Source organism: Mirounga angustirostris, unplaced genomic scaffold, assembly GCF_029215605.1.
Source record: "Mirounga angustirostris isolate CCGP_5_RB_7025 unplaced genomic scaffold, mMirAng1.0.hap1 SCAF_1, whole genome shotgun sequence".
NCBI lineage: Eukaryota > Metazoa > Chordata > Mammalia > Carnivora > Phocidae > Mirounga > Mirounga angustirostris.
In genome coordinates this window covers 164808918-164835510 of record NW_026991709.1, presented here as the reverse complement: position 1 = coordinate 164835510, position 26593 = coordinate 164808918, and the positions used below count along the sequence as shown (strand labels likewise).

The 26593-nt window shown below is 45.9% G+C and overlaps 2 protein-coding genes across 6 annotated transcripts in view; both read left to right on the top strand.

Annotated features, from left to right (window-relative positions):
• Positions 1 to 1107: 1107 nt before the first annotated feature.
• VHL (von Hippel-Lindau tumor suppressor) lies at positions 1108 to 5907 on the top strand. The gene is made up of 3 exons (XM_045861848.3): positions 1108 to 1525; positions 3512 to 3634; positions 5483 to 5907. Exons 1-3 carry the CDS (start codon positions 1186 to 1188, stop codon positions 5677 to 5679), a joined length of 660 nt encoding a protein of 219 aa, XP_045717804.1. The 5' UTR covers positions 1108 to 1185; the 3' UTR covers positions 5680 to 5907.
• Positions 5908 to 15723: 9816 nt separating this feature from the next.
• The window catches only part of IRAK2 (interleukin 1 receptor associated kinase 2), a 59199-nt gene continuing 48329 nt past the window's right edge, over positions 15724 to 26593 (top strand). For 2 of the 5 annotated variants that reach the window (XM_045861847.3, XM_064592398.1), the window contains exons 1-2: positions 15725 to 15953; positions 23988 to 24170. In XM_045861847.3, coding sequence (XP_045717803.1) covers positions 15860 to 15953; positions 23988 to 24170 — 277 coding nt within the window. In that variant the 5' untranslated portion in view covers positions 15725 to 15859. Of the gene's footprint in view, positions 15954 to 23987; positions 24171 to 26593 lie in introns of all 5 variants that reach the window. The other 3 variants (XM_064592411.1, XM_045861846.3, XM_064592405.1) reach the window with 3 other exon arrangements.

Genomic DNA, 26593 nt, shown 5'->3' with positions numbered 1-26593 from the left:
GGCATTTAATCTTTAACACTTGGCTAAACCAGTGGAACCAAGAAAAAGCAGGCTCAATAGACCATAGATAAAACTTAATAACTGGGAGTGCCTGGGTGGCTCAGTTGGTTAAGCGACTGCCTTCAGCTCAGGTCATGATCCTGGAGTCCCGGGATCGAGTCCCGCATCGGGCTCCCTGCTCGGCAGGGGGTCTGCTTCTCCCTCTGACCCTCCCCCGTCTCATGCTCTCTCTCTCTATCTCATTCTCTCTAATAAATAAAATCTTAAAAAACAAACAACTTAATAACTGTTGTTTTGTTTCCTTTGAACTTAGTTCCACTGTACTCTTCTGCGACAAATGAGAGCGAATTTCCACTGATGGTAGTAATCTAAAATTTCTTAAACTGCTTTGTGTGCGTACAGAAAATACCTTTAAAAGGAAGTACAAAAAACTTGTTGTACTTCTCGCCTCCGCGTACTTTTCCTGGGTGGCTGGGGGAAACTAGGAAGATAAGGCAAATTTTGCGACTTTATTATACTCTTCCATACAAAATTCGAGTTGACCCAAAATGTAGACTAAACGAACGAGAAATTTATTAAATAAATAATAGCGCATATGGTAGGGAGAATATGGCAAAAACCATGAAGGTATCAAGAGAATGAATGGGGCGCCTGGGTGGCTCAGTCCTTAAGCGTCTGCCTTCAGCTCGGGTCATGATCCCAGGGTCCTGGGATCGAGCCCCGCATCGGGCTCCCTGCTCAGCGGGAAGCCTGCTTCTCCCTCTCCCACTCCCCCTGCTTGTGTTCCTGCTCTCGCTGTCTCTGTCTCTGTCAAATAAATAAATAAAAATCTTAAAAAAAAAAAAAAGAGAGAGAGAGAATGAATGAAGTCAAGGAAATGCTGTGTCAAAAGCTTACTGGTGCGAGAAAAAAAAAATCCATTTTATAGAGGAAACCCGCGGCTGAAGTAGCCTGACACCAGCCTCCGCCTCCTGCAAGCTCGGTTCCCGTGGCCGGAGGTCCCACCTGCGCTTCCGCACACTTTCAAGCCCGCCCTTTCTGCACACTCTTCCATCCCCGACCGAGGGCGCGCGAAAAGAGCACGCACGCTTGCGGGGACGCGCACGCACGCACGCTCAGCTCCGCCCCGTGAGGCCCGCAAATCCCGAGGCGGCGAGGCTCGGGTTGTCTGGGCTCCGGGAGGTGATGCCCCGGAAGGCAGGGAACGTGGAAGAGGCTGAGGCAGGTGCGGAGGAGGTGGGCGCCGAGGAGGTGGGCCCGGAAGAGTACGGCGGGGAGGAGTCGGGCGCCGAGGAGTCCGGCCCGGAAGAGTCTGACCCCGAGGAGCCGGGCGCCGAGGAGGAGATGGAGGCCGGGCAGCCGCGGCCGGTGCTGCGCTCAGTGAACTCCTGTGAGCCGTCGCAGGTCATCTTCTGCAACCGCAGCCCGCGCGTCGTGCTGCCGGTGTGGCTCAACTTCGACGGCGAGCCGCAGCCCTACCCGACGCTGCCGCCCGGCACGGGCCGCCGCATCCACAGCTACCGAGGTAGGCGGGCCGGGGTCGCCCCGGCCTGGCCCGGCCCAGCCCGACCGCGCCAACCCCTTTGTCCCGGGGCGCAGCGAGCGCCTGCCGGTGCCCCTGAGAGGTTGTGACAGATCCGGGTTGACGCTGCGAGGAAGTGGCAGCGAATTCTCTATAGGACCGAATAATGATCATGTGAGGTGACTTTCCCCCCTTACACGTGTGTTTACCACTAAAAGTGCTCCCTACCTAATGCCTATTAGTTCAGTCCGTGAATGGGAGAATGTCACATTCTCCAAGGTCCCCAGTGGGCCAGGTCCCTGCCTCCGGGAGAACACAGGCCGGGGGCGGGGACGGACGACCGCACACACACATAACCAGCCAGTGTCCCAGTTGCTGCTAGGGGAACGGAGCACAGCGGAAAGTGGGAGCTTGGAGCAGGCTCCTGCTCAGTGAAGGACGGGGGTGTGTAGTTTCACCTAGAGCTTCCCTGAGCGGAAGAAAAGGAGGCCCGCTGGACGCATAGGGGGTAACCGACACAAGATAGGAGTTGAGAGATGTAGCTAGAGGGAACCGCTTGGGCTAACAACACCTGGAGTCTTGGGAGAAGGTACGGAATGGTGGGAGAGGAAGCCTGAAAGATGATTTTTCCCCTGCGGAGTGAGGGGCCATTGCGTTTTTAAGCAGGGAAATGACAGTGACAGATTTTAATACTGAAAAGCTCCCCCCGGGTTGCACAGCGGCTTGGAGAGGGAAGACTGCTGGTGAGGAGCCAGTTAGGAAGCTGTTGTAATAACCCAGGTGAAGGATAACTCGGCCTTATAGCTAAGGAGACAGTGATCTTCCCATAGCTTTCAAAAAGAGAAGTAGTACTCGGTTATTTTTCACAGCCGTCCTGGGAGGATCCCAGTGGATCCTTTTGCCTTGAGAGGGGCGTACTCAGAAATGCTTTTCAAATGTTTACACCAAACTTCCCTTGATATTAAATGAGGGAGAACACAATTCTTCCAGGGATCAACATTTCTGTAGTCTCCTATTTTATCTAAGAAATTGTGAATTTCTTCTCCAAAATTTGTGCCTGATTTAATATAAAATTTAAAAAAAATTACTATGTGGATGTACTTAATGTCACTGAACTGTACACTTAAAAGTGGTCAATTTTATGTATGTTTTACCATAATAAAAAAAATTACTTACCAGTTACATTTCTTAAGTTTTTCCACCAAATCTTCAAGTAAGTTTGTGCCCTAGGAACACATGATGTATTTAACTAATTAGTTAATTGATTAATTTTTAATGATGTCTTTATTCAGACACAATCTCTACCTCCCTTAATAGAATGTTAGGTCTGGGCGGGGGGTGGGGGTGGGGTGGGGGGGTGGTTCCCTCCTTTTTCCCCTCCCTCTTTTTTCTTGGCATATGATGTATTTGTTTCTTAAATTCAAGTATAATATACATATAGTAAAATGCACAGATCTTAAGAGTTTGATGTATTTTTGACAAATACAGCAACACCTAGGTCAAATTCTATATTAAAACATTTCCATCATTTCAGAAAGTTCCCTCCTGTGTCTTTTCCTACAGAATGTACCCTTTTCTGTCTGGCTTCTTTTTGTCAACATGATGTTTTTGCACTTTCTTGTTCTTGAGAAGCACAGATGTAAGGAGTTGGTGAAGTTCTTTGTTTTAGTTTGCAGTGTGTGGTGTGATTTGCAATTCATGTACTTTGCTTTTTGACCATGGTAGCAGAAAAGGCACAGTATTTGGAGCCTCAAGTACACGCCTTTTTTTCCCTTACTGTCCCTGTTCCCTTGAGCAAGTCGCTTGGCTTTTTTAGACCTATTTTCTCTCATATAAATAGATCTATTGTGAGGATTGAGTAAGATAATATTATTGGAAGGGCTTTGTCCGATATTTAAGCAGAATGAGAGGCAAGTACTTCAGTGTCAGTCCAGGAAGATGAAGGAAATGGGTGTGTGGCTACCTAACAGCCTCTGCTTGTTTTAACAGGTCACCTTTGGCTCTTCCGAGATGCAGGGACATATGATGGGCTTCTGGTTAACCAGACTGAGCTGTTTGTGCCATCTCTCAATGTTGATGGACAGCCTATTTTTGCCAACATCACACTGCCAGGTACTGATGTTCCATTTTACCTTTTTTTTTTTTTTTAAGATTTTATTTATGTATTTGTCAGAGAGAGAGCACAGGCAGGGGGAATGGCAGAGGGAGAAGCAGGTCCCGCTGAGCAAGGAGCCCCATGTGGGACTCGATCCCAGGACCCTGGGATCATGACCTGAGCTGAAGGCAGACGCTTAACCATCTGAGCCACCCAGGCACCCCTCCATCTTACTTTTAAAAAGATAAGGCTGAGGGCTCTTGGCTGGCTCAGTCTGTAGAACATGTGACTCTTGATCTCGGGGTCATGAGTTCAAGCCCCACATTGGGTATAGAGATTACTTAAAAATAAATAAATAAGTAAAAATAATAAATAAAAAGATAAGGCTGTTGTAATAAGTAGAGAATAGGCCACTTGAAGGAACCAGACCTTTATTGGTTTTTACTGGATGCTAGCCAAATTATCAACCTTTCTGTGTCCTATTCTCCACCACAAATAAAATGGAACAGATTTATTTGTATGCTCTATATTGAACAAAGATGTTGTGGTTTCTCAGAAGCTCTTGGGCTTGTCAGAGGTGGGCTAAATTAAAATATCTGATTGTAGGGGCCCCCAGCTAGCTCAGTTGGTAGAGTATGTGACTCTTGATCTCGGGGTCATGAGTTCGAGCCCCACGTAGAGAGTACTTAAAATTTTTAAAAAATAAATAAGTAAATAAAATACCTGATCGTAGAATTATGAATGTGTTGTTTACCTGGCCTTAGAGCAGAATTATGCACTGGAGTCTGGAATAAGGTATAGAGAATGAGATACCATGGCTTCTAGTGTTGTATCTTTTAATGTTATTTAACCCATTCAAGCTCACAGTGCCAAACAGTTTTAAAAAAATCACCGAATTGAACATTAACATCATAGTTTACCATTTGTTTAAAACTCAATTAATTTTATTAGGTTGAACCCGAAGAAACTTATGTTCTTGTGGATTAAAAAACCCCAAATACAAGGGCGCCTGGCTGGCTTACTCGGTGGAGCATGTAACTATTGATCTTGGGGTTGTGAGTTTGAGCCCCAAGTTGGGTACAGAGATTACTTAAAAATAAAATCTTAAAAACAAACCCAAATACCTGTAGCTTCATACGGATCAAACTGATACGTATATGTGGATCCTGTTTTAAGGAAGTAGGTGTACAAAAATAGATAAGTTGATAAGTTAAATTGATAAATGTAAATTTTGCCTTATAGGATACCCTTAAAGAGTAAGTTCCCTAGTGAGTTTAAAATAGAACTGGAGTTCCTCAAAATCCAGTTACAGATTATTTTGGTTATCTATTGCTGTGTTAACAGCTACCCCCAAAGTATTTATTCATAATTCTGCAGTCTGGGCTGAGCTCAGATAGGTGGTTATTCTGCTCATTGGTGGTCATTGGTGTGGCTGACTGCTGGCAGGTTGGCTGGCGGCTGGGCCTCTCTCCCATGCATTCTCAGGGCTTGTTCCTTTTTGTGTAGTCTCTCGTGCAGTGTAGCTCAGGGCTCCTGAGAGTGTAAAAGTGGAAGTTGCCAGGGCTTCTTAAAGGTTAGGTTCAGAATTGGCACAGTGTCTGTTACGTCACCCACATTCATTTAGTTAAAGCACATCACAAGCCCAGCCCACTTGTAAGGGGAAGTTACTACATGAGGTCCTGCATACCATGAGATGTCCATTAGGGCCATCACGTTATACTCTGCCACACACGTACTCACTTTTTTTGCCCAAAGTGAGGTCTGTCTATAGTAAATGGAATTGCTATGGTTGGCAAAGCCTCTTGCTCATCCCTTGTCCCAAGGCTTGAGTCTGCTGCTGAGGATTTGGTTTTCTGCATTTACAGTATATACTCTGAAAGAGCGGTGCCTCCAGGTTGTCCGAAGCCTAGTCAAGCCTGAGAATTACAGGAGACTGGACATCGTGAGATCACTCTATGAAGATCTGGAAGACCACCCGAATGTAAGGAAAGACCTGGAGCGGCTGACACAGGAGCATATTGAAAATCAACGGCTGGAAGGGGAGACTGAGGATTTTAATTGAAATTTGCACTCCTGAGTCTGAGCCTTTGATGGTACTGACTAGTCTTGATCTACGCTTAGGACTGGTCACTTATTCTCAGATTCAAGGTGTCTCATTCTCAGATAAAAAATCCTCCATTGCTTAAAGGAAAGTTAACTGACTTCACTAGCCATTGTGATGTTTAGGGGCAAATATCACAAAATGCAATTTAATGCCTGCCCCCTTCTAGAAGTATTCATTGGGTAGTTGCATTTTTGCCTCCTAGTAAGTCAGGAAAGTTTCTATGTAAGGACTTTTGTGTAAGTAATTCAATAAGAATTGCAGCATATTCTTTGATTGTAAGAAAGCAGTAGCATCTGCTTTTAATTGCTGTGTTGTGGTTGGCGATGTGTCCGCCTCCTGCTTTGAGAAGACAGAGATGTCCTTGAGGCAGGGACAAGTCTGTCTTCTCTTTGAGACCCCAGTGCCTCACACATTATGATAGCCTTCAGTCAATGTTTGTTGAATGAACAAACCAGTGGATACTTTGGTAGAAAGTGTTTGGAGGTTTTGCCCTTTTTTGGGGGGGTGGGGAGGTGGGGACCTTACAGTGTATAGAGTAAACAAATGTTTTAAAGGGAATCACTTTTATAGAAAGCACTTTTTATAACTTTCTAAATTTTCTGCCTTTTCTCTGTCCGCTGTTGTTGTAGTTCTATTTTATTTGTTTCTAAACCAGGATTAGCTTTCTACAGTTATTGTGATGATCGCTTTTTTGAAACTTGATGTCGGCACAGAAGGTAGGAGAAAATAGCTGTCCTCTTGTTTAGTTCTAGTATTAAGGAACTACTACTGTACTGTAAATAGGTTTTTGCTAAGTGTGGGTATTTCTGTTACTTTTTTGTAAATCCACTACATTTCTGTTTGGCTTAGCATTTTTTTTTTTAATGCTGCCAATGTTTTAACCAGGGGCCAGTGGTGTTGGGGCAGTGGAGACCACTAAGGGGAGTCACTTGCGGGCTCATCTGGACTTGCAAGGCTCTTAGTTCAACATTTTTCATCAGGTAGGATCTAGTGACACTTTGCACCTGGCTGGAGGAGAGGCAGAGACCCTCTACTTCTCGGAAGTTACTCATAACACATAATGGATTCAGGGAGTAGCCTGAAATGTTTTATAGTTTCATAAATGTACAAGTCCTTTCTTATAGGCTGGACTTAAATTGATTAACTCAAATTCAATACTTCTGTCAGGCTTTCTTTTTTGGTAACTAATAGTTAAAAAAAAAAAAAAAAATCCCCCCAGTAGAGAAAATTTTGGTAAAGACAGTAAAGTAAAAGAAAAAAAAAGATCACTGTAGATACACTACTTGAATACAGCCCCAAAACATTTTGAACTTTGGCCTTTTTAGGGCATCTTGTGATTGGTTTGGTTTTACATAGTTGAGATCATACTGAATATACAGTTTTGTATTCTGCCTTCTTAGTTATAACTTTATAACTTAAATATTTTCCCATGGTATTATAAGCTCTTTGTAGACATTGGTGCAGTCTTCCTTTTATAAACAATGGGATATTTCTTGGTATCTGTAGTTCCTATACTAACCTTTGAGCACAATTCCTGTGCTCTGAAATCAGTGTGAAGTGAGTAAGACAGTGCCCCACCGTTTCCCCTAGATTTTGTTTCACCTCGTCTTAATCCCCTCTTTCAACATTCAATTAATAAGTTGGCCTTTGTTTTTTAAGCATGCTGTAGCACTCATTCATGACACACGTCTTGGTGTCTGACATGTTACTGAGCTGCTGGGCAGGAAGGAAGAAATGCTGGGGAGCAGGCAGTGGTGTGCGTTCAAGGGGAGAATGGGATGGGGGAATGTCAGGAATCCTGCCGTTGCTGGGTTCGTTCAACGTTGGTTTCAATTTTTTTGTAGTCTTTCTTTGTGTCCAAGTGAGATTCATGTTCATCCTGTGAAAACGTGCAGTTTGAGTACTGTGTTTTTTTGTGTTGTCCAAGGAGGATTGAAAACCTGTAGCATGAATAATACATGTTTTTCATTTAAAATTTTATGACTGTATTAAATGTATTGCTCCTAAGAGACTGTGATGTTTCCTATTTTGAGTTAAAAAAAAGAAAAAAAGCTGTTCTTGAACACATTAAATGGTGCTGAGCAAAGGAAATAGGTCGGGTGTGTTCTGTGTGGCTCTGTGTTTCTGTAAAGGCTTAAGTGGGGAGGGGCATTGCAGACATAAGCAACTGTCTTCATGCTCAGGCCCTTTTCTTTCCAACCGTGGTTTCTTTTATTTTTATTTTTATTTTTTATTTTTTTTATTTCCTTAAGTAATCTTTACACCCAACGTGGGGCTCTAGCTCACGACCCCAAGATCAAGAGTCCTGTGCTCTACTGACTGAGCCATGTGTATGTGTGTATGTATTTATTTAAGTTTTAATTTTTTTCTTTTTCACCCTGGTGGGGTTTTTTTAGATTTTATTTATTTATTTAGAGAGAACACAACTGAGGGGAGGGGTAGAGGGAGAGGGAGAGAGAGAATCTCACACAAACTCTGCGCCAAGCGTGGAGCCCGGCGCATATGAGATATGACCTGAGATATGACCCTGAGATATGACCTGAGCTGAAACCAAGAGTGGGACTGAGCCACTCAAGTGCCCCTCCTCATCCCGTTTTTTTTAAAAACCACATTGTTTCTTTTAGCTTTATTTTTCGTGTAAAAATAAAATTTCACTGTGAAAAAAATTGAGCACTACAGAAAAGCATTGAGAAGAAAAATACATTGGGAAAAGGTGTTGTTTTTTATTTTCCACATAAACAGAACCAACCTTAACAGACACCTCACTGAAGAAAATATACAGTTGTCGAGCAAGCGTATGAGAAGATGTGCCACATCATATATCACCAGGGAAATGCACATTAAAACAAGAAGGAGAGGGGCGCCTGGATGGCTCCGTCAGTTCAGCATCTGACTCTTGATCTCAGCTCAGGTTTTGATCTCAGGGTTGTGAGTTCAAGCCCTGGTACTGGGCTCCACACTGGGCATGGAGTCTATTAACAACAACAACAACAGCAGCAACAACAACGAGATACCAATGCACACATATCAGAGTGGCCAAAATCTGGAGGATGGCCAATGAATGCAGGCGAAGATACTGAGCGACAGGAATTCTCACTGCTGGTGGGAATGCAAAATGGCATGGCCACTTTGGAAGACAGGTTGGCAGTTTCTTACAAAAGTAAACATTCTCTTATATTTCAGGAATCATGCTCCTTGGTATTTACCCAAAGGAGTTAAAAACTTGGATATTTATAGCAACCTCATTCATAATTGCCAAAACTTAGAAGGAATCAAGGTGTCCTTTCGTAGGTGAATGGATAAATAAACTGGTTCCAGACCACAGAATATTACTCAGCACTAAAAGGAAACTTTAATGCATATCACTAAGTGAAAGAAGCCAATCTACAAAGGTCACACAGTGTATGATTTCAGCTGTATGACATTTCTGGAAAAGGCCAAATTATGAAGTAAAAAGATAATGGTTATCAGGGTATAGAGGGGAGGGTAGGATGAATAGGCAGAGCATGGGATTTTTTTTAGGGCAATGAAACTCTTCTGTATGATACTATAATATGTATCTTTACAACATGGAATATGTGAGTCTTTACAACATGGAATATACAACACGAAGAATGAACCCTAAAGTAAACTATGGACTTGGGGTGATAACTGTGTCAGTGAAGTTTCATCAGTTGTAACAAATGTACCACTTTGGTGGGGATGTTGATCATGCGGGAAGCTTTACATGTGTGGGGGCAGGAGGTATATGGGAAATCCCTGCACCTTCCTCTCAATTATGCTGTGATCTTAAAGTCTATTAAAAAAAAAAAAAAAAAAAAGAGCCAAAGAAGGGAGGTGGTTTCCATTTATCAGTGCTTATACTTTTAGAAAAGGTGATAAAAGGGCAGGCACTGTCCCAGAAATCCAACACACTAAGGGTATGAAATAGATATCAGTGTTTTGCACTCTTGACATGTGAGCACCAGTGTGAACTTTCAGATACTTTCACACGAGGTTTCTGTATCCCATTCTTAGCATCTCACTCCTACTCTATGCCAGTCACTGGGCTGCCTGATACCCCTTCAATATTTCCCTTTTTTGTTGGCACACCTGAACTCCCTGCCCCCAAAAACCTTCTTGGGGTTTCCCCTCACCACAGACTGGGATTGGCAGATGGGATTTTCTCTGGCAGATGGGATCCGTGGGATCTGACACTATCTACAGGTAGCCAGTGTTAGAAGTAAGTTAAGTTGTAGGAAACCCAGCTGGTGTTGCAGAGAATTGCTTGTTGTGGGGAATTGCTCCCCTCCCACAACATTTGGTGACCAGAAGTGTCAAAAGTTAAGTGTCCTGTGTAAAAGTCAAGGAGAAACATACAGGAGAAGGTAGAGCTGGGTTGTTTTTCCTATACAGGAGGAGGAGAGACTAGGACTAGGTTTTTTCTTAATTCACTCTGTGAAAATTAGTAAAAGGAAAACTCACTAAAATCGAGTCAGGCGGCCAGCAGGGGGAGCTCTCGCGCCCTACCACTCCTGATCAGTTGTAGACCCCAACAGGAAGAGAGGGACATTGCAGGTGGACGCCACTATCCCAGTAGGGGGAAAAAAGGTTTTCCTCTTCTCCCAGCAACAGCCTAGCCAATGAGACAACTCAGCCAATGAAAAGCCACTATACTTTGAACTCCCGGTTTGCTCCAATGGACTTTGTTTATAACAGCACTCCCAACTCCCCTCTTTCCTCTGTAAAAGAGCCTTCTTGTTTTTCGTTCTGTGACTTGCCTATGGTTTTGTAGTAGCTTGTGTGTCCTGAATCGCAATTCTCTGCTATTCCCGAATAAACCCATTTTTGCTGGTAAAATAGCTGACAGTTTTATTTTAAGGTTAACAACTCTTTTTTTTTTTTTACAATCATCATGTACTATCAGAAAAACCAATGAAGATATTTTTAATTTTTAAATTTTTTTAAAGATTTTATTTATTTATTCATGAGAGACAGAGAGAGAGAGGCAGAGGGAGAAGCAGGCTCCCAAGGAGCAGAGAGCCTGATGTGGGACTCGATCCCAGGACCCTGGGATCATGACCTGAGTCGAAGGCAGACGCTTAACCATCTGAGCCACCCAGGCGCCCTATTTATTTTATTATTTTTAAAAAAGATTTTATTTGTCAGAAAGAGAGTGCGCGCACAAGCAGGGGGAGTGGCAGGCAGAGGGAGAAGTGGGCTCCTGGCTGAGAAAGGAGGCCAGTGCAGGACTTGATCCCGGGACCCTGGGATCATGACCTGAGCCGAAGGCAGATGCTTAACCAACTGAGCCACCCAGGCATCCTGAAGATACTTTTATTAGGAAGAAAAAACATGTGCAAAGTACACAGAGAAGCTTTATTATTGTTAATCCACTACCAGTCTTCTTTCTTATCCCAACTTCCTGATAAAACACTGGTTCTCAACTCTGCACATGATTTGAATTACCTGGGAAGCTTTTATTTTATTTTTTAAAGATTTATTTATGTAAGAGAGAGAGAGAGAGAGTGCGAGCACGAGTTGGGGGAGGGGCACAAGGAGAGGGACAGAGAGAGAAAATCCCCAGCAGACTCCCCGCTGAGCACGGAGCCCCATGTGGGCCTTGATCCCCCAACCCTGAGATCATGACCTGAGCCGGAATCGAGTCAGATGCTCAACTGACTGAGCCATCCAGGTACCCCAAATCTGGGAAGCTTTTTAAAATGCCAGTGCCTTGTTGTTATGAACACTGGGTGATTAAAATAAAAACTTAAGGAGCATCCAGATGGCTCAGTTGTTTAAGCATCTGACTCGTGACCTCAGGGTTGTGAGATCAAGCCCCACATTGGGCTTTGCACTGGGCATGGAGCCTGCTTAAGATTCTCTCTCTCCCTCTCCTCTGCCCCCCCATTCTCTCTCTCTAAAAAAAAAATTAAATAAAAATAAATAAGTCAAAACTTTAAAAAAAAGAAGAGAGAATCTGAAAAAAAAATGCCAGTGCCTGAGCCCCATCCCAGCCCCACCCACAACTGAGTCTGGATCTGCGGAGGTCAGGCTGGGCATGTATAGTTTGTTAAATCTCCCTGGGTAATTCTGGTGTGCAGCTGGAGTGCAGTCCACTGACTATAATTTCAAGGTAATTAAATGTGAATAGGTCAAAATGATATAACTATATAACTAATTACATTCAACCTCAATAATTGTTTCTAGCTGATTGTGGTAGGGAGGGTGTTGGCCATGGAAAGCAGCTAATTAGGGGAAGGAATGAACTGTGCAGGATCAAAGGAAATTTCTCTTTGTGGCGAGGCAGTATAATCGAGTAGAAAGAGCACTTCCTTCGGAGTCAGATTTGAGTTGAATCCTGTCACTTGGCCAATCTGGACTTATGTCTCACTTTTCTCATCTGTAGAATGGCAACAATAAACCTACCTTGTAGGGTTGTTGTGAAGATCCCAGATAATGTATGCTAAATGCTTGGTCCTTGGTAGGAGAGTGGCAGCACTATTAATTTGTAATAACAACAATCTAACTTTGAAGAATTTATTCTAAAGAATGGGGACCAAGATGTGCCCCTAAGAGGACCTGCACAGGCCCTGAACTACTTAGGTCTCCCTGGAGGAGAAAATCCTAGCACTCAGATTCCAAGCCCTGAGGATGGGGTAAGAAGGAAACTTGCCAAGAGCCCAAGGAGATAGCACAGAGAGGAGTTGTGGGGACTTGTCCATACTGGACTGGCCAAGGCCGAATGCAAATCTCCTGTGGTCTCAAAGCTCCATCAAGGGGAAGAGGCCCCATGGCACTAAGGGAATAATGCTACAAAGACAGAAGCTCTGTGCTTGCAGAAGAGAGGGAGAAGCAGCAGAGGACTCTGTAAGTAGAAAAAATGAAAGAAGAGGATGTTTGTCCTGAGATGTAGGTGCTTTCCCCTTCAATTCCACCTTCAACCACTGCTGAAACACGCGACTTCCCCTGAAAAGCAGTCACAGAACACTGAAATAGACCCCTCTTCCAAAATCAAAGGAATGGACTTGCATACAAGCAACGCTTTACTGGGCTAAGTACTTTACAGTTTATCTCAAGCATTTGGAGTTTCATGTCAGCTTCACCCCAATCCTTCAAAGTGGCTAGGGCAGAATATCCAGTTTCCAAAAGAGAAAACTGCAAATTTGCTCCAGGATGAAGAGCCGACAGTGACTGAATTAGGGCTTGTATCCTGATAGAATTCTAAGGCGGTGGGTGACTTTTTCTTTTCTTTTCCTTTCTTTTAAAAATTAGTTTGATGTCCTTTGATCCTTTGTCCTTTGAAGGATTGGCGGAGCACTCTGCCCGGAGCTCTTTTTAATAGGGCAGCTACCATTCTTTAAGCCTATTCTCTGTACAAGAAAGACCCTGTAGCAGGCATTCTATATGGGCTGTATAAATTGATTTAATCCACTTCCCTAGCTCACGACTCTAGGCAATATAAATAATTAGTGTCATTTTACAGATGTGGAAAGCAAAAGTTTGAGAAGTGAAATGGGTTGTCCTGGGTCACAAAGGCTGTTGGTGGCAGAACCAGGACTTGCCCCCAGGACTTCCCACTTTAATTTCAGTTCCCTTCTTCTGCAGCCATACTCCTTAGCTGATGTTTATGGCCACAAAGTGGAACTCCAGTTTATCCACCCTCAGTGACACTGCCTAATCTCTTGGAACCCCTCTATTAATGTATATAAAAAAGGGATAATACTATCTATAGCATAGGCTTATGAGAATTACAGAAGATAATTTATGCAAAATACATTGTAGGTATAGGTAAATGGTAGTTATTATAATAATGAGGCAGTTTGTAGCCAGTGGTCAGACTTTTGGGTTCAAATCCCAGTTCTGTCACTTGTACCTGTATGATGTTAGGCAAGTTACTCAACCTCTCTGTGCTTTGGTTTCTTCACCTGTAGAATGGAGCACACCTACCTAATAGGGTCGTTGTGAGCAGTAGGCAAAACAACTCAGGTGAAGTCTGCACATCGTAAATGATCAATAAATACTTGCCATTATTAGTATAAGTTCTCCCCTACCCTATTTAATAATTCAATTTGCCCTGAGGTCACTCTTATTCTGCTTTCCCCCATTAAGATTTATTACCTTCTAAGATAATGAATAATGCAATGAGCCATCCCCACTCTCTTTCATTACACTCTGCTTTTTTTTTTTTTTTTAAGATTTATTTATTTTAGAGAGAGAGAGAGAAAGAGAGAGTGCGTGGGAGAGGAAGAGAGAGAATCTCAAGCAGCCTCGACACTGAGCGGGAGCCGGAATTGATTGGGGCTCCACCTCATGACAGTGAAATCACTACCGCAGCCGAAACCAAGAGTCGGAAGCTTCACCGACTGCGCCATCCAGGCACCCCCATCACACTCTGCTTTTTTTTTTTTTCTTTCAGTCCTTCAGTCCTTTTTTTCTCATTTCTTACATGATCACTGTGTCCTAAAAGGATACAACTGAGCAAACTCCAGATGGAACAGAGGCAAAGGGAAGGGGAGCAGAGCTTCCGTGTTCCGTGCCCCCTCTCCAGGAACGCCTCTGTCCCCACAATTTCAGGCGATCAAGCAACCTGGAAGCTCCCCGAATTAGATTAGTTCTTCTTCGAAGGGGCGGGGTTCGGGGTGGGGAAGGTTGGGGAGCGCCGAGGCTTGGAAACATTGCAGGGCAACCAAGGCTATTGCCAAATCTCGAGTCAGTGCAGAGGTACGTAAGGTACACGTAGGGCAGGGATGGGGGGCGGGGTGGGGTGCGCGCGCGTGGCGGGGAGGGTTGCGGTGTGTGTCCATGTGCATTCAGCAGGTGTAGGGGAGCAAGAATGTTCCCTCTACTCCCCTTCTGAGTTGTTGGCTGAGACCCCTGTCAGGAAGAGACAGATCACGGGGGAGAGAAACAGTCAAATGACACATGCAGCGCACATCAGGCAGGAGAAACCTGCACCAGAAATCATTCAGAACAGCCGGCGCCTCGGAATTCCCGTTTCTATAGCACGTCTTCCACAAAGAAAGATCACGCTGTGGAGAAATGACAGGAGAGAGCAAAGCAGTTTTAGGCTTCTGAGCTCAGCTCACCGTGGGAAGGCCAGTAGATGGAAGGAAACTGACCGGGGAAGGTTTTTCTGGGCAGGTTCTTCTGATGCCCCCTCGGGACTGATGAGAATGTCTTCTTTTCCTCCCCTTTCATGGAGGGAGGGTGCCTTTCCTAGGCGAGTTTTCTCTCTTCCTTTCAGGTCAGGAAGCCAAGGGAGAGGCAGAGTGTCCTCCTCAGGGCCGCTGTTTCTTAAGCGCTCCCACACTCTGCTTTTGTTCTGGAATGTTACCTATCATCTTCTATAGTGCTAAGTTATTTACTGCTTATTGTTTGTCTCCCTGCAGGGCATGGATTTTGTCCTTTTTTCCTCAGAGATATTTGGAGCACCTGGAACAGTGCCTGGCACGTAGTAGCTGCTCAATAAATGTTAGCCGCTATTATGATAAAATCTATCTTGACTCCTCTATTTAAGAGTCCTCCCGCTGCTTGCTCTGAATTCCTAATTCCCCTTAACCACCTTTCCTTTTTCTTTTGTGCAATAGCATTTACTACCTTTCAACACACCACCTAACTTATTTATTAAGTACTTTTATTACTTATGGTTAGTTTTCTCCCTCCACCATCTAGATTGTAAGTCCCATGAAAGCAAGAAGGTTTGTAGGGTTTTCCCACTCGTGTATCTCCAACACCTGGAACACCTTGCCTGGCATATAGTAGGTGATTAGCAGAATATTTGTTGAATGAATTCTATGTGGCGGAGCGTCAAAAGCACTGGGCGTGGAGTCAGAAGACCTCCTGGGACTGCCACTGAACTCTTTCGTGTGTCCTTAAACGGGTTCCCTCCCCACTCCGGGCCTCAGTTTCCCCTCCCAGCTCAGACCCTGCTGGTTCCGCAGCGGCTCGCTCCAGACAGCTGGGCGGTGTCGCGCCAAGCGTGGCCGCTGGGGGGCGGTGGTGTCCAGCGCCCAGCCCCGCCCACTTCCCCGGGAGGGGGCGGCCGGGTGGGACCCGCCCGGTGGGACCCGCCCGCTCCCGGAGTGGAGGAACCGGGTCCCCGGCGCAGCTGTCCCAGTTGTCCGCGCGCCTGCCCACCGGCCCCCGGAGCCCAGCCATGTCCTGCTACATCTACCAGCTGCCCGCCTGGGTGCTGGACGACCTGTGCCGCAACATGGACACGCTCAGCGAGTGGGACTGGATGCAGTTCGGTGAGTGCACCCTCTCCCCCGCGACTCCGCCCCTAAGCCCCCTGCCCACTTCTGTTTAAGTGGGTCCTGAACCGAGGGGCTCTTTGTGCTGCCATTCCGGACCGGGGTCTCGCCGTGTGTCCTCGGGCCGGCCACCGCCCCTGGTCTGGACACCCTCTCCGCCCCCTCCACGGGGATCGTCTGGAAGGTGTTGGGTGATCTTTGAAGATGTCTGTTGTTATGTTAGTCTGTCCCTAGGTAGTGAGCGGTTCGACTTTGCTGTTTATGGTAAAGCTTATCATAATAAGCTATCAGCACTTGCTGTGCGTTTTTGTTTACTGAGCGTCCGGCCCTAATGGAGGCACTTGGAGTGGCTTATGTCCCTGAGTTCCCACAAGGGCCTGTGAAGTGCGTATTTCTCCTACCCCAGTGTACAGACGAAGAAACGGATTGAGAGAGGTGGAGTAACTTACCTGCGGGCATGGCCTTGCCAAGTGGCAGAGTGGGATTTGAACCCTGGTGTCTGACTCCACCAGGACGTCGTAGGTCCTTGGTGTGTTTTGTTTGTTTGTTTGCGCCTGATGATCTGCAGAGAGGGCCTGACATCTGGGGGGACGCCGCCCGTGTGGTCCTAGGGTTCCCAAGCAGAGGTCTGTATTCCAGGCTCCACCTCCTCCCAGCTGGTGACTTTGGACACTCTTTGCTTAACCCCTCTGAGCCTCAGCTTAACCTGTGAACTGGAGGTTCTTGTGAGTAATGACAATTGTATAATCTGACACTTAAGTGCCAGATTCTAGTAAGTAATAAGGAAATATTAACAATGATTATTTTTATGTTGGAGGCCAGTGTAACTGGTGCCACTTTATTTAAAAAATAATCTCTAGTGCTCGCTTCGGCAGCACATATACTAAAAAATAATCTCTATATTTTCTTGAGAATTTAGATTATGATATGCATATGTATGTACTCCTGTATATACCGAAGTATACGATATATATGTATAGTATATGCTATATATGTACATATATGTATATGTACAGTTGAAAAAATAATAAAATGAACATGTATAGGTTATCCATCCAGTTTGAGCAAATAATATACATTTTAACCTAGTGGTTCTCAACCAGGGACGATTTTGCCCCCTGGGGAACAAGTGTTTGGAGACATTTTTGGTTATCACAACTTGGGGCGTGCAGTGAGTAAAGGCCAGGGATGTTGCTAAATGCCTTACAATGCACAGGACAGCCCCCTTCACATAGAAGTGTCTGGCCCAAAGGGTCAATAGTGCTCAGATTCAGAAATCCTGTTTTAAACCGGGAACGAAAATAATACATGCTTATTGCAAAATGCTGTGGGAAACAAAGATTAGCTCAAATTCCACCACTCAGGGATAACCATTCTTATTTGGATGTCAATAATAATAATAATAATGAACGGCAACAACAGCAGCTAACATTTCGTGGTTCCTTACTACGTGCTAGCAGGTGCTATGTGGTTTATAGCTTCTAGTATATTATAATAAACATTTATGTGCATACAGTTTTCAAAAATCAGATATTTTGTACATTCTAATAGCTTGCTTTTTTTCACTTAAAATATTCCCAATTTTTTCTCCTTGCCAAACAGTGTTCTTTAGCAACATGGATTTAGGTTTTTATTTTTAGCATGTATTTTTGTTAACGATTTTTAATGGAGAGAAGCAACACATGCATTTGCAAGTGTAAATAATACACCAGGGGTAGAGAGGAAGGTAAATGTCTTTCCTTTTCCTGGTCTTCAGCCTCCCCCGTCCATCCCCCAGAGGCAGTCACTGGTAACATGTCAGGACACCCCTGTCTATTACCACCTGGTTTTCTAGACTGCAGTGTGTTCCTTTGCTCCGATGACCTGTGACTTATCTACTTTGAATGTTTCCTGGGCAGTGGACAAATTTTGTATAAGAGACCCCTCTAGTTTTTTTTTTTTTCATGTTGGCCTTGACTGTAAACATCAGAGCAACTTCTGTTCCTAAGATATTTAGGAACCTGTGACTTTTTAAAAGCAGCTTTATTGGGATATAATCCACATACCATACAATTCACCCTTTTAAAGTGTACGATTCAATGGCATTTTGTATGTGCAGAGTTGTATATCCATCTCCACAGTCAATCTTGGAACACTTTTTTTTTTAAAGATTTTTTTATTTTTTATTTGACAGAGAGAGAGAGTACAAGCAGGTGGAGCGGCAGGCAGAGGGAGAGGGAGAAGCAGGCTCCCCACTCGGCAAGGAGCCCGATGTGGGGCTCCATCCCAAGACCCTGGGATCACGACCTGAGCCGAAGGCAGACGCTTAACAACTGAGCCCCCAGGCACCCTTGGAACACTTTAAAAAAAAAAAAAAAGATTTTATTTACTTATTTGAGAGAGAGAAAGACAACGAGCAGGGGGGGAGAGGCGGAGGGAAAGGGGGAAGCAGACTCTCCGCTTAGCAGGGAGCCCATCGAGGGGCTCGATCCCAGGACCCTGGGATCACAACCTGAACCAAAGGCAGACGCTCAACTGACTGAGCCACCCAGGCACCCCTTGGAACACTTCCATTATCCTGGAAAGAAACCCTGTACCCTTTCATTGTCACCCCCAACACTCCCACACACACACCTCCCATTTTCCTTAGCTTTCGGCATTGCCTATTCTGGGCGTTTCCTATAAATGGAATCTTCTTATATGCAGTCCTTTGTGATTGGCTTCTCTCCTGTGGCAATTAGTTTTCAAGTTTCATCCATGTTGTACCATGTATCGGTGCTTAATTTCTCTTTATTACTGAATAATATTGCACTGATGGGTGGACCACATTTTATGTATGCATTCATCAGTTGATGAACATTTGGGTTCTTTCCACTTTTTGGCTGTTATGAATAATGCCCCTGTGCACATTTGTGGTCTCAGTTTTTATGTAGTTGCAAGTTTTCATTTCCCTTAGGTGGACATCTAGGAGTGGAATTACTGAGTCATGGGGTAACTCTATATTTAACATTTTGAGGAAGTGCCAGATTGTTCTTCATCTTGGCTGCACTTCTTTACATTCCCTCCAGCAGTGTATGAGGGTTCCAGTTTCTCTATATCCTCCCCAGCACTTGTTATTGTCTGTCTTTTCACTTCTAGCCATCTGAGCAGGTGTGAAGTGGTATCTCACTGTAATTTTGATTTGCATTTCCCTAATGACTAATGGTATTGAATATCTTTTTATGTGCTTATTGGCCCTCTGTACATCCTCTTTGGGGAATACCTCTGACTTTTTAAGCCCTGGAGACACCAGAATTGCTCAGACTCTGCAAAGATTTCCAGTTGTCTTGTAGGATATAATCCAAACTCCACCAGGCCTTCCCAGCCTGTCACAATCTGACCTCAGTGACTTCTGATCTCTTCACCTTCCACATCCACTCTTGCTCACCCTGCTGCAGCCACACTGGCCTCCTTGGTGCAGGCTCAGGGCCTTTGCACTTGCTATTCCTTCTGCCTGGGACATTCATCTTCCAGTGCTCACCGTAGGTGGCTTTCTCGTCTGCATGAGATTCCTCTTGCTGCTGTAACAAATTAGCACAAATTTAATGACTTAAAAACAGCACACATTTATCATGTTACAGTTCTGGAGGTCAGAAGTCCTGAAATCAAGGTAGTCAGCAGGGTTGCATTCCTTCTGGATACTGCAAGGGAGAGTCCATTTTCTTGCCTAAATTTTTCAGCTTCTAGAGGCTGCCTGCATCCCTTGGCTCACGGCCCCTCCCTTCACCTTCAAAGCCAACCGTGTAGCATCTTCAAATCTCTCTCTGACCTCAGCTTCTGTTATCATACCTTTGAATCTGACACTGCTGCCTCCCTCTTATAAGGACCCTTGTGATTACAGAGGCCCACTCAGATAATTCAGGCTCCTCGTATCTCAGGACCCTTAATATAAGCCCATCTGCAATGTCCCTTTTGTCATGTAAGGTCCCATAGTCATAGGTTTTGGGGTTTTTGGGATACTGACATCTTTGGAGGTCCATAGTTTTTCAGGTCTTGGTTCATACTTCCCCTTATTCTAAAGGCCTCCCCTGCCCACCCCACCCCACCCCCCGTTATTGTCTGTACCACCACTGTTTTATTTCTGCTGTTCCACTTAACAAACCTTGATATTGCCTTATTCCTTATTTATTTATGTCTCTCTCTCCCTGGAGAATGTAAGCACTGTGAGGCCAGGGACGTCACCTGTCTAGTTCATGCCTGTATTCCCAGAGCCTACAGCACAGCGCCTGGCCAGTGGGCAGACACTCAGCACTTGAATAAATGATGAGCTGAAGGCTGTAGGAGTGGGGAGGGCATGGGGCATGTGCACTTCTCCCCTCACCGAGAGGGCTTTGAGCCCAGGGCAGCCATGGTCCGTGTTGGGTTGGGGTTCGCTGGGCTGGGGGTCAGCCATGACCCCATTTAGCTGCTCCTTGCCAAGCCACAGTATTATCCAGCTTTCTCTTCGTCAGAACTGGTGGTCACCATTGTCCTTCCATCTCTAAAGAGTCTCTGCTTCTGTGAGTCATTTCGAAAAGATGGTCCCTTGTGGTACTGGGGCCGTGGGGTGGGAAGATTCTTCTTCAAGTGATTTAGAAAATCACATGGCCACACATATGTATGCTCTTTGGCTCTGACAATTGTTGGCAGATATTGTGGCTGCTTCCCGTTCATTTCCCTATGATCACAGCTGCATCCATTTTTGCCCTTGGGGGAAAACAGGCTCCTTACAGCTTCCTCCACCCAGGTGTCTTCCAAGGGGTGGGGAGGCAGGGGTTCCTTTGTTGTGCTAGGCTTTGTGTATTGTCCTACTTTGTCCCTGTCTGGCTGTGTGATTCTGGGCAAGTGACTGCCTCTCTCTGAGCCTTTCGTGTCCTCATCTATAAAAACGGGGGTGAGTTGCCGAGAGGCTTAGGGGACATGTTGTGTGGATGTTCCTTAGTGTTTTTCTCTTAGCCAGGGAGGAGTCCCACTAGTCCTGACAAGGGTCATTTGGCCCTAGGGTGGGTCATTTCAGGAGGCTGTGTCGTGTCTGTTCTAGAGGACTTTGAACATGGGCAAGATTTTCTACTCTCAGGGAACTCCTGCAGGATTCAGGGACTCAGACCTGGGGGGATGGTCCCACGTGGTGGCAACCACAGGGGACAGAAGCAGGTTTTCATAGAGTGAAGTTGGTTTAATAATGACAGCTAACACTTATGTGACACTTTCTGTGTACGAAGCACTATTCCGAGTACATCTGTATACGTAACTAATCGGATCCTGGCAACAACTTCTGAGGCAGGTGCGGTTGTTATCCTCGTTGGCAGATAAGGAAATTGAGGCACAAGGACAGGTGACGGGCTTACCCAAGTACACAGCAAGTAAGTAGCAGAATAGGATTTGAATCCAGGCCTCAGAATCCAAAATCTGGACCCTGAACCACCATTATACTGTCCTGCTGATAGAAATATGTACTTTTTAAAAAAAGATTTTATTTATTTGTCAGAGAGGGAGAGCACAAGCAGGGGGAGAAGCAGGTTTCCCACTGAGCAGGGAGTCTGATGTGGGGCTCGATCCCAGGACCCTGGGATCATGACCTGAGCCGAAGGCAGATGCTTAACGACTGAGCCACCCAGGCGCCCCATAAGTATGTATTTTTATATCTGTAGAAAAGTGAAAGAATAGAAGCAAAAGTATGACCAGTGTTTGTTTTGGGTTCCTCCAAGTGGGATGATCATGGGGACTTTGATTTTGTCCTGTTAGCCGGATCTTCTGTGATCATCAGGTATTTCTTATGTGCGTTGAGAAAAGAGCTAGGAACTTCGCAGGGTCTGTGGCAGTGACTCATTCCCCCCAGGTCTCTATCTTGTCTTTACCCCGTTTTGAGGGCCTGGTTAAATGTTGATGGGTTGCTACCTTAAGCTACATCCTTGTCATGGGATCCTGCGAACTGTGAGGCCCCTCAGGGCTTAGTTACTACTTCTCTCTTGCGGCCTGTAAGGAGAGCTCGTCCCACAACGCTGTGGGTGGAACATCACATCGGGGCTTCTGTTTTGCCCATTACATCACACTGCCTCTGAAGAGTGGTAGGCTTGCCAGTGAACAGCCTGGGGATGGTGCGGGGGAGGTGTTCCTTCCTCCTCTCTCCACTCTTACCTCTCAGCTGCTGGAAGCAGCCCCTGACCCTGTTGACATCACTTCCCGCTGACCAGGAATCTGGCCTGGGGTTTCCAGTGACTAAAGTTGCAACTGAGAACCTTCCATCCCTAACAGGCTTTCTCTCTTCGGGAGGCTGTCTCAATCTTCCCCATTCCTCCAGCGGGACGGGGTTGTGCAATGTGATGATGCCACTCCCTGGCTCTGAGCTCTTCCAGAGTATCTGTGGCCCTTAGAAGTGAGTCCAAAGGCTATAGCCTGGCCTTTGAGGCCCTTTGTAATGCGGTCCCCTTCCCCACTCCATTCACTTATGTTTGTATTTTTCAAACAGAAATCTCTGCGGGCTTCTGGTTTACCCGCCACAGTATCTCTAGAGCTTGTGACGGTCTTGGAGCCCAGAAGGGCTCTATAATATTCTGCTGAATGAGTGAACGAGTGACTTGAGGTTCACGTGGATTCCTGCTCCATGATTTCTTGAAATTCTGGATCTGAAGTGTGATTCTTTTATTCCTAGTTAAGAGGGGGAGAAAAAGCCTCCTTCGCTTTAGTAAATTCAGCGGAATACATGTGACCATTCAAAATGCCATTTATGGGGCGCCTGGGTGGCTCAGTTGGTTGGGCAACTGCCTTCGGCTCGGGTTATGATCCTGGAGTCCCGGGATCGAGTCCCTCATCAGGCTCCCTGCTCGGCGGGGAGTCTGCTTCTCCCTCTGACCCTCCCCCCTTTCATGTGCTCTCTCTCTCTCTCTCTCTCTCAAATAAATAAATAAAATCTTAAAAAAAAATGCCATTTATGAAGAGCTTGTAACAACTCGGGAAATGCTTATGGTATAATGTTAATAGATGAGAGCAGGCTGCAGAATCTCACAGGCCAGTAATAACTGCATCTAGAATGCTCCTCTGCCGAGGAGAGGGGAGAGTTTGGGAAAGGGAAAGTACCCTAGTGGGATGCTGTGTAACTTGTTTTATTGGTGTTTTCTCCCCTTCATTTTCCAAATTTTTTTTTAGTGAAAAACCATTAATTTTATAATGAAAAATGTGAAGGAGGAATGCTTTATATTTACTACTGCCAGTGGCCCCCCCTGCAAATTTTGTAGTGTTTCAGAGTTGGCAACGTGCTTTTAGATGCATGGGCTCTCTTGATCCTGTAACAGTTCTGTGAGGATGCTGGGCCATGGGTTCCTTTGCTCTTTTGTTTGTCATTCATTCATTCATTCATTCATTCATTCATTCATTCATTCATTCATTCCCCCTTGCCAGGACTGGGACCTAGGGGCGGGGAGAATGAGATACCCAGGGCAGAATTTAAGGAGGCACCTACTCTCCAGCTTCTGAGAGTGCAAGATCAGCCCCGAGAGTGAGCACCTCCTTAAATTTTGTCCCCATGAGTGCCTCCTTTGCCTCACCCTGGACCTGGCCTTGTCCCCACTCTGTGCCAGGTGCTGATCTCTGTTCTGGGGACCTTCCAGTGGACAGAACAGAAAAAACTCCCTGTCTACACGGAGCTTCTATTCTAGGAGGGGAGGCAAGAGAAGTTCCATTACCTCCGCACCTACAGTTGAGGAAACTGAGGCTCCCACTGGTGAAGTGCCTTGCCCACAGCGAATAAGCAGCTGAAGGGCAAAACCCCTGACCCTCTGGTCCAGTGGGCTTTCTCCTGTTTTGTGTGGCGGTGAAGTTGATATTTACACTCCAGTGTAGTTGATGTGCCAGTCCCACGGGTATCAAGTGGAGGCAGCCCTACACCTTGGGCTGCCGGTGGACCCAGGCTAGAGGTGGAATTTCAGGTGTGATGGGGGCCAAGAGAGAGGATGCTGCGGACAAAGCCCTCTAGCCTGGGGACCCTCTGGTGACTGCCTTTCTGACGCTAAGCAGAGCCCCTCCCTTGCCTTCCAGCCTCCTACGTGATCACAGACCTGACGCAGCTGCGGAAGATCAAGTCGATGGAGCGGGTGCAGGGCGTGAGCATCACGCGGGAGCTGCTGTGGTGGTGGGGCATGCGGCAGGCCACCGTCCAGCAGCTGGTGGACCTCCTGTGTCGCCTGCAGCTCCACCGCGCAGCCCAGATCGTTCTGAACTGTGAGTAGCCACGAGGCCCCAGGCAGCCGCCCAGGAGCGGGTTTCAGCATGAGCCGCACCGCTGCCGGGAAACTTTGTTTCGTCTCAGAAAAAAAGTGTGAATGAAAGAATTTACCATCCACCTAAGAAATCCGTAATGGTGGTTCCCTGTGGGAGAGGGGTTGCGCGGCCAGGGATCAAGATGTTGGAGAGAGACTTTACTCTGAGTGCTTTCGTACCTTTTAAATTCTGCTTCTCTCTTCCAAAAATAAAGAAAGAAATAATGATTAAAAAAATAGCTCTACATAAAAATCCAAAAAAGTTCTACAGTAAAAATGATTTATTTTTTATTTATTTATGGCTTAGGGGGGGGAGGGGCAGAGGGGAAGAGAGAGAGAGAATCGTAAGCAGGCTAAACACCCAGTGTGGAGTCCAATGTGGGGTTCGATCTTAGGACCCTAAGATCCTGAGCTGAAACCAAGAGTCAGATGCTTAACTGACTGAGCCACCCAGGTGCTTCACTAGCACATTCTTTTCTTTTCTTTTCTTTCTAAATTAATTGATTAATTAATTTTTAAAGATTTTATTTAATTATTTGACAGAGAGAGTGAGAGAGAGAGCACAAGCAGGGGGAGTGGCAGGCAGAGGGAGAGGGAGAAGCAGGCTCCCCGCTGAGCAAGGAGCCCAAAGCGGGACTCGATCGCAGGACCCTGGGATCATGACCTGAACCAAAGGCAGATGCTTTTTTTTTTTTTTAAAGATTTTATTTATTTATTTGACACAGAGAGACACAACGAGAGAGGGAACACAAGGAGGGGGAGTGGGAGAGGGAGAAGCAGGCTTCCCGCCGAGCAGGGAGCCCGATGCGGGGCTCGATCCCAGGACCCTGGGATCATGACTTGAGCCGAAGGCAGACGCTTAATGACTGAGCCACCCAGACGCCCCCAAAGGCAGATGCTTATTTGACTGAGCCACCCAGGCATCCCTAGCACATTCTTTTAACAACTGCATTGTGTTCATTTGGCAGACATGCCATGATTTATTTACTTCACCTACTGGTAGTTGTTTACCTTGCTTCTTAGTTTGCTCCCATACTCAGTGTTGTACCCTTAGACGTATGCACCGTATTTGCACATATGTCAGTTTAGCTGGAGGATGATTTTTTATTTATTTTTATTTTAATTTTTTTTAAAGATTTTACTTATTTATTTGACAGAGAGAGACAGCAAGAGAGGGAACAACAAGCGGGGGGGGGGGGGGGGGTGGGAGAGGGAGAAGCAGGCTTCCCGCCGAGCAGGGAGCCCGATGCGGGGCTCGATCCCAGGACCCTGGGATCATGACCTGAGCCGAAGGCAGACGCTTAACGACGGAGCCACCCAAGTGCCCCTGGAGGATGATTTTTTTTTAGCATTGGAATGGCTGGGTTGAGAGTCTGTGTATTTTAAGTTTTTATTAATATTGGTGGCATCAATATTACCAAATTATCCTCCTATCCACTATTACAACAACGGTGGGAACATATCTAGCAGGTAATAATCGCTCCCTATCATGAGGAGTGGCTGTAAAGTTGAAGAAGTAGAATTATGTCAAGTGCTTGGTGTTCGGCCAGTGCTCAGCTGAAGGCAGGGCGGATTATGGTTACTCCCATCTAGGTCCCCCATTCCTCCTCATGTCCCCACAGAGAGCCCTTCAGTAGGTGGTAACGAGCCAGTCTTTTAATAGGTACTTTCTGAACACCTGCCCAGTGTCTGGTGCCATCTTCGTTTCTAGAATACAGTGATGGGCAAAGAGACAGGTCCTTTGCCCTCATGCAGGACATAGTCTTATGAAGGTATAGTCAATAGACCAGAAAATAAGTAAAAATAATGGGTTGGAGGGACCAGGTAGGAGAGCCTCCTAGAACATGTTAGTCACAGAAGGGCAGTTTAAGGAGAAGTCGGAGCAATGGAAAGAAGACAGCCATGTGAAGAGTTTAGGTAAGAGAGCCCAGGGAGAGCCTGGGGCTTTGACGGAACGAGCATAGAGCTAGTGTGGGAGGTAGAGAGCAGTACATTCTGAGCCCCGGAGACCTGCAAGAAGACCCGGTGTGGGCCCTGGTGTTGTTCTGTCTGGGGTTCCTGGGTTGGGCATAATGTGGCTGAATCAATAGACCCAGGTTCAGCACTTTCCTGACTGTACCTCAGGCCTTCTGGAATCGTGGAGGGCTTCCAGGAGGAGGGGTGGTGGGATCTAAAGCAAGGAACTGAGGGATGGGGGGTTAGAGGCCTCCACCCTCAGAGATATCAGGAGAACAGGGGACATTGGGGTGGCCCTGCAGGTGGGGGGATCTAGAGATGAAACACAAACCAGGCTTTCGGGGGCACCATAGGGGTAGACCACATTGGGCATAGAAGGCCAGTGGGGCAGCAGGACCCTCTCTCGCCCTTAGCCACTTGGCGACTCTC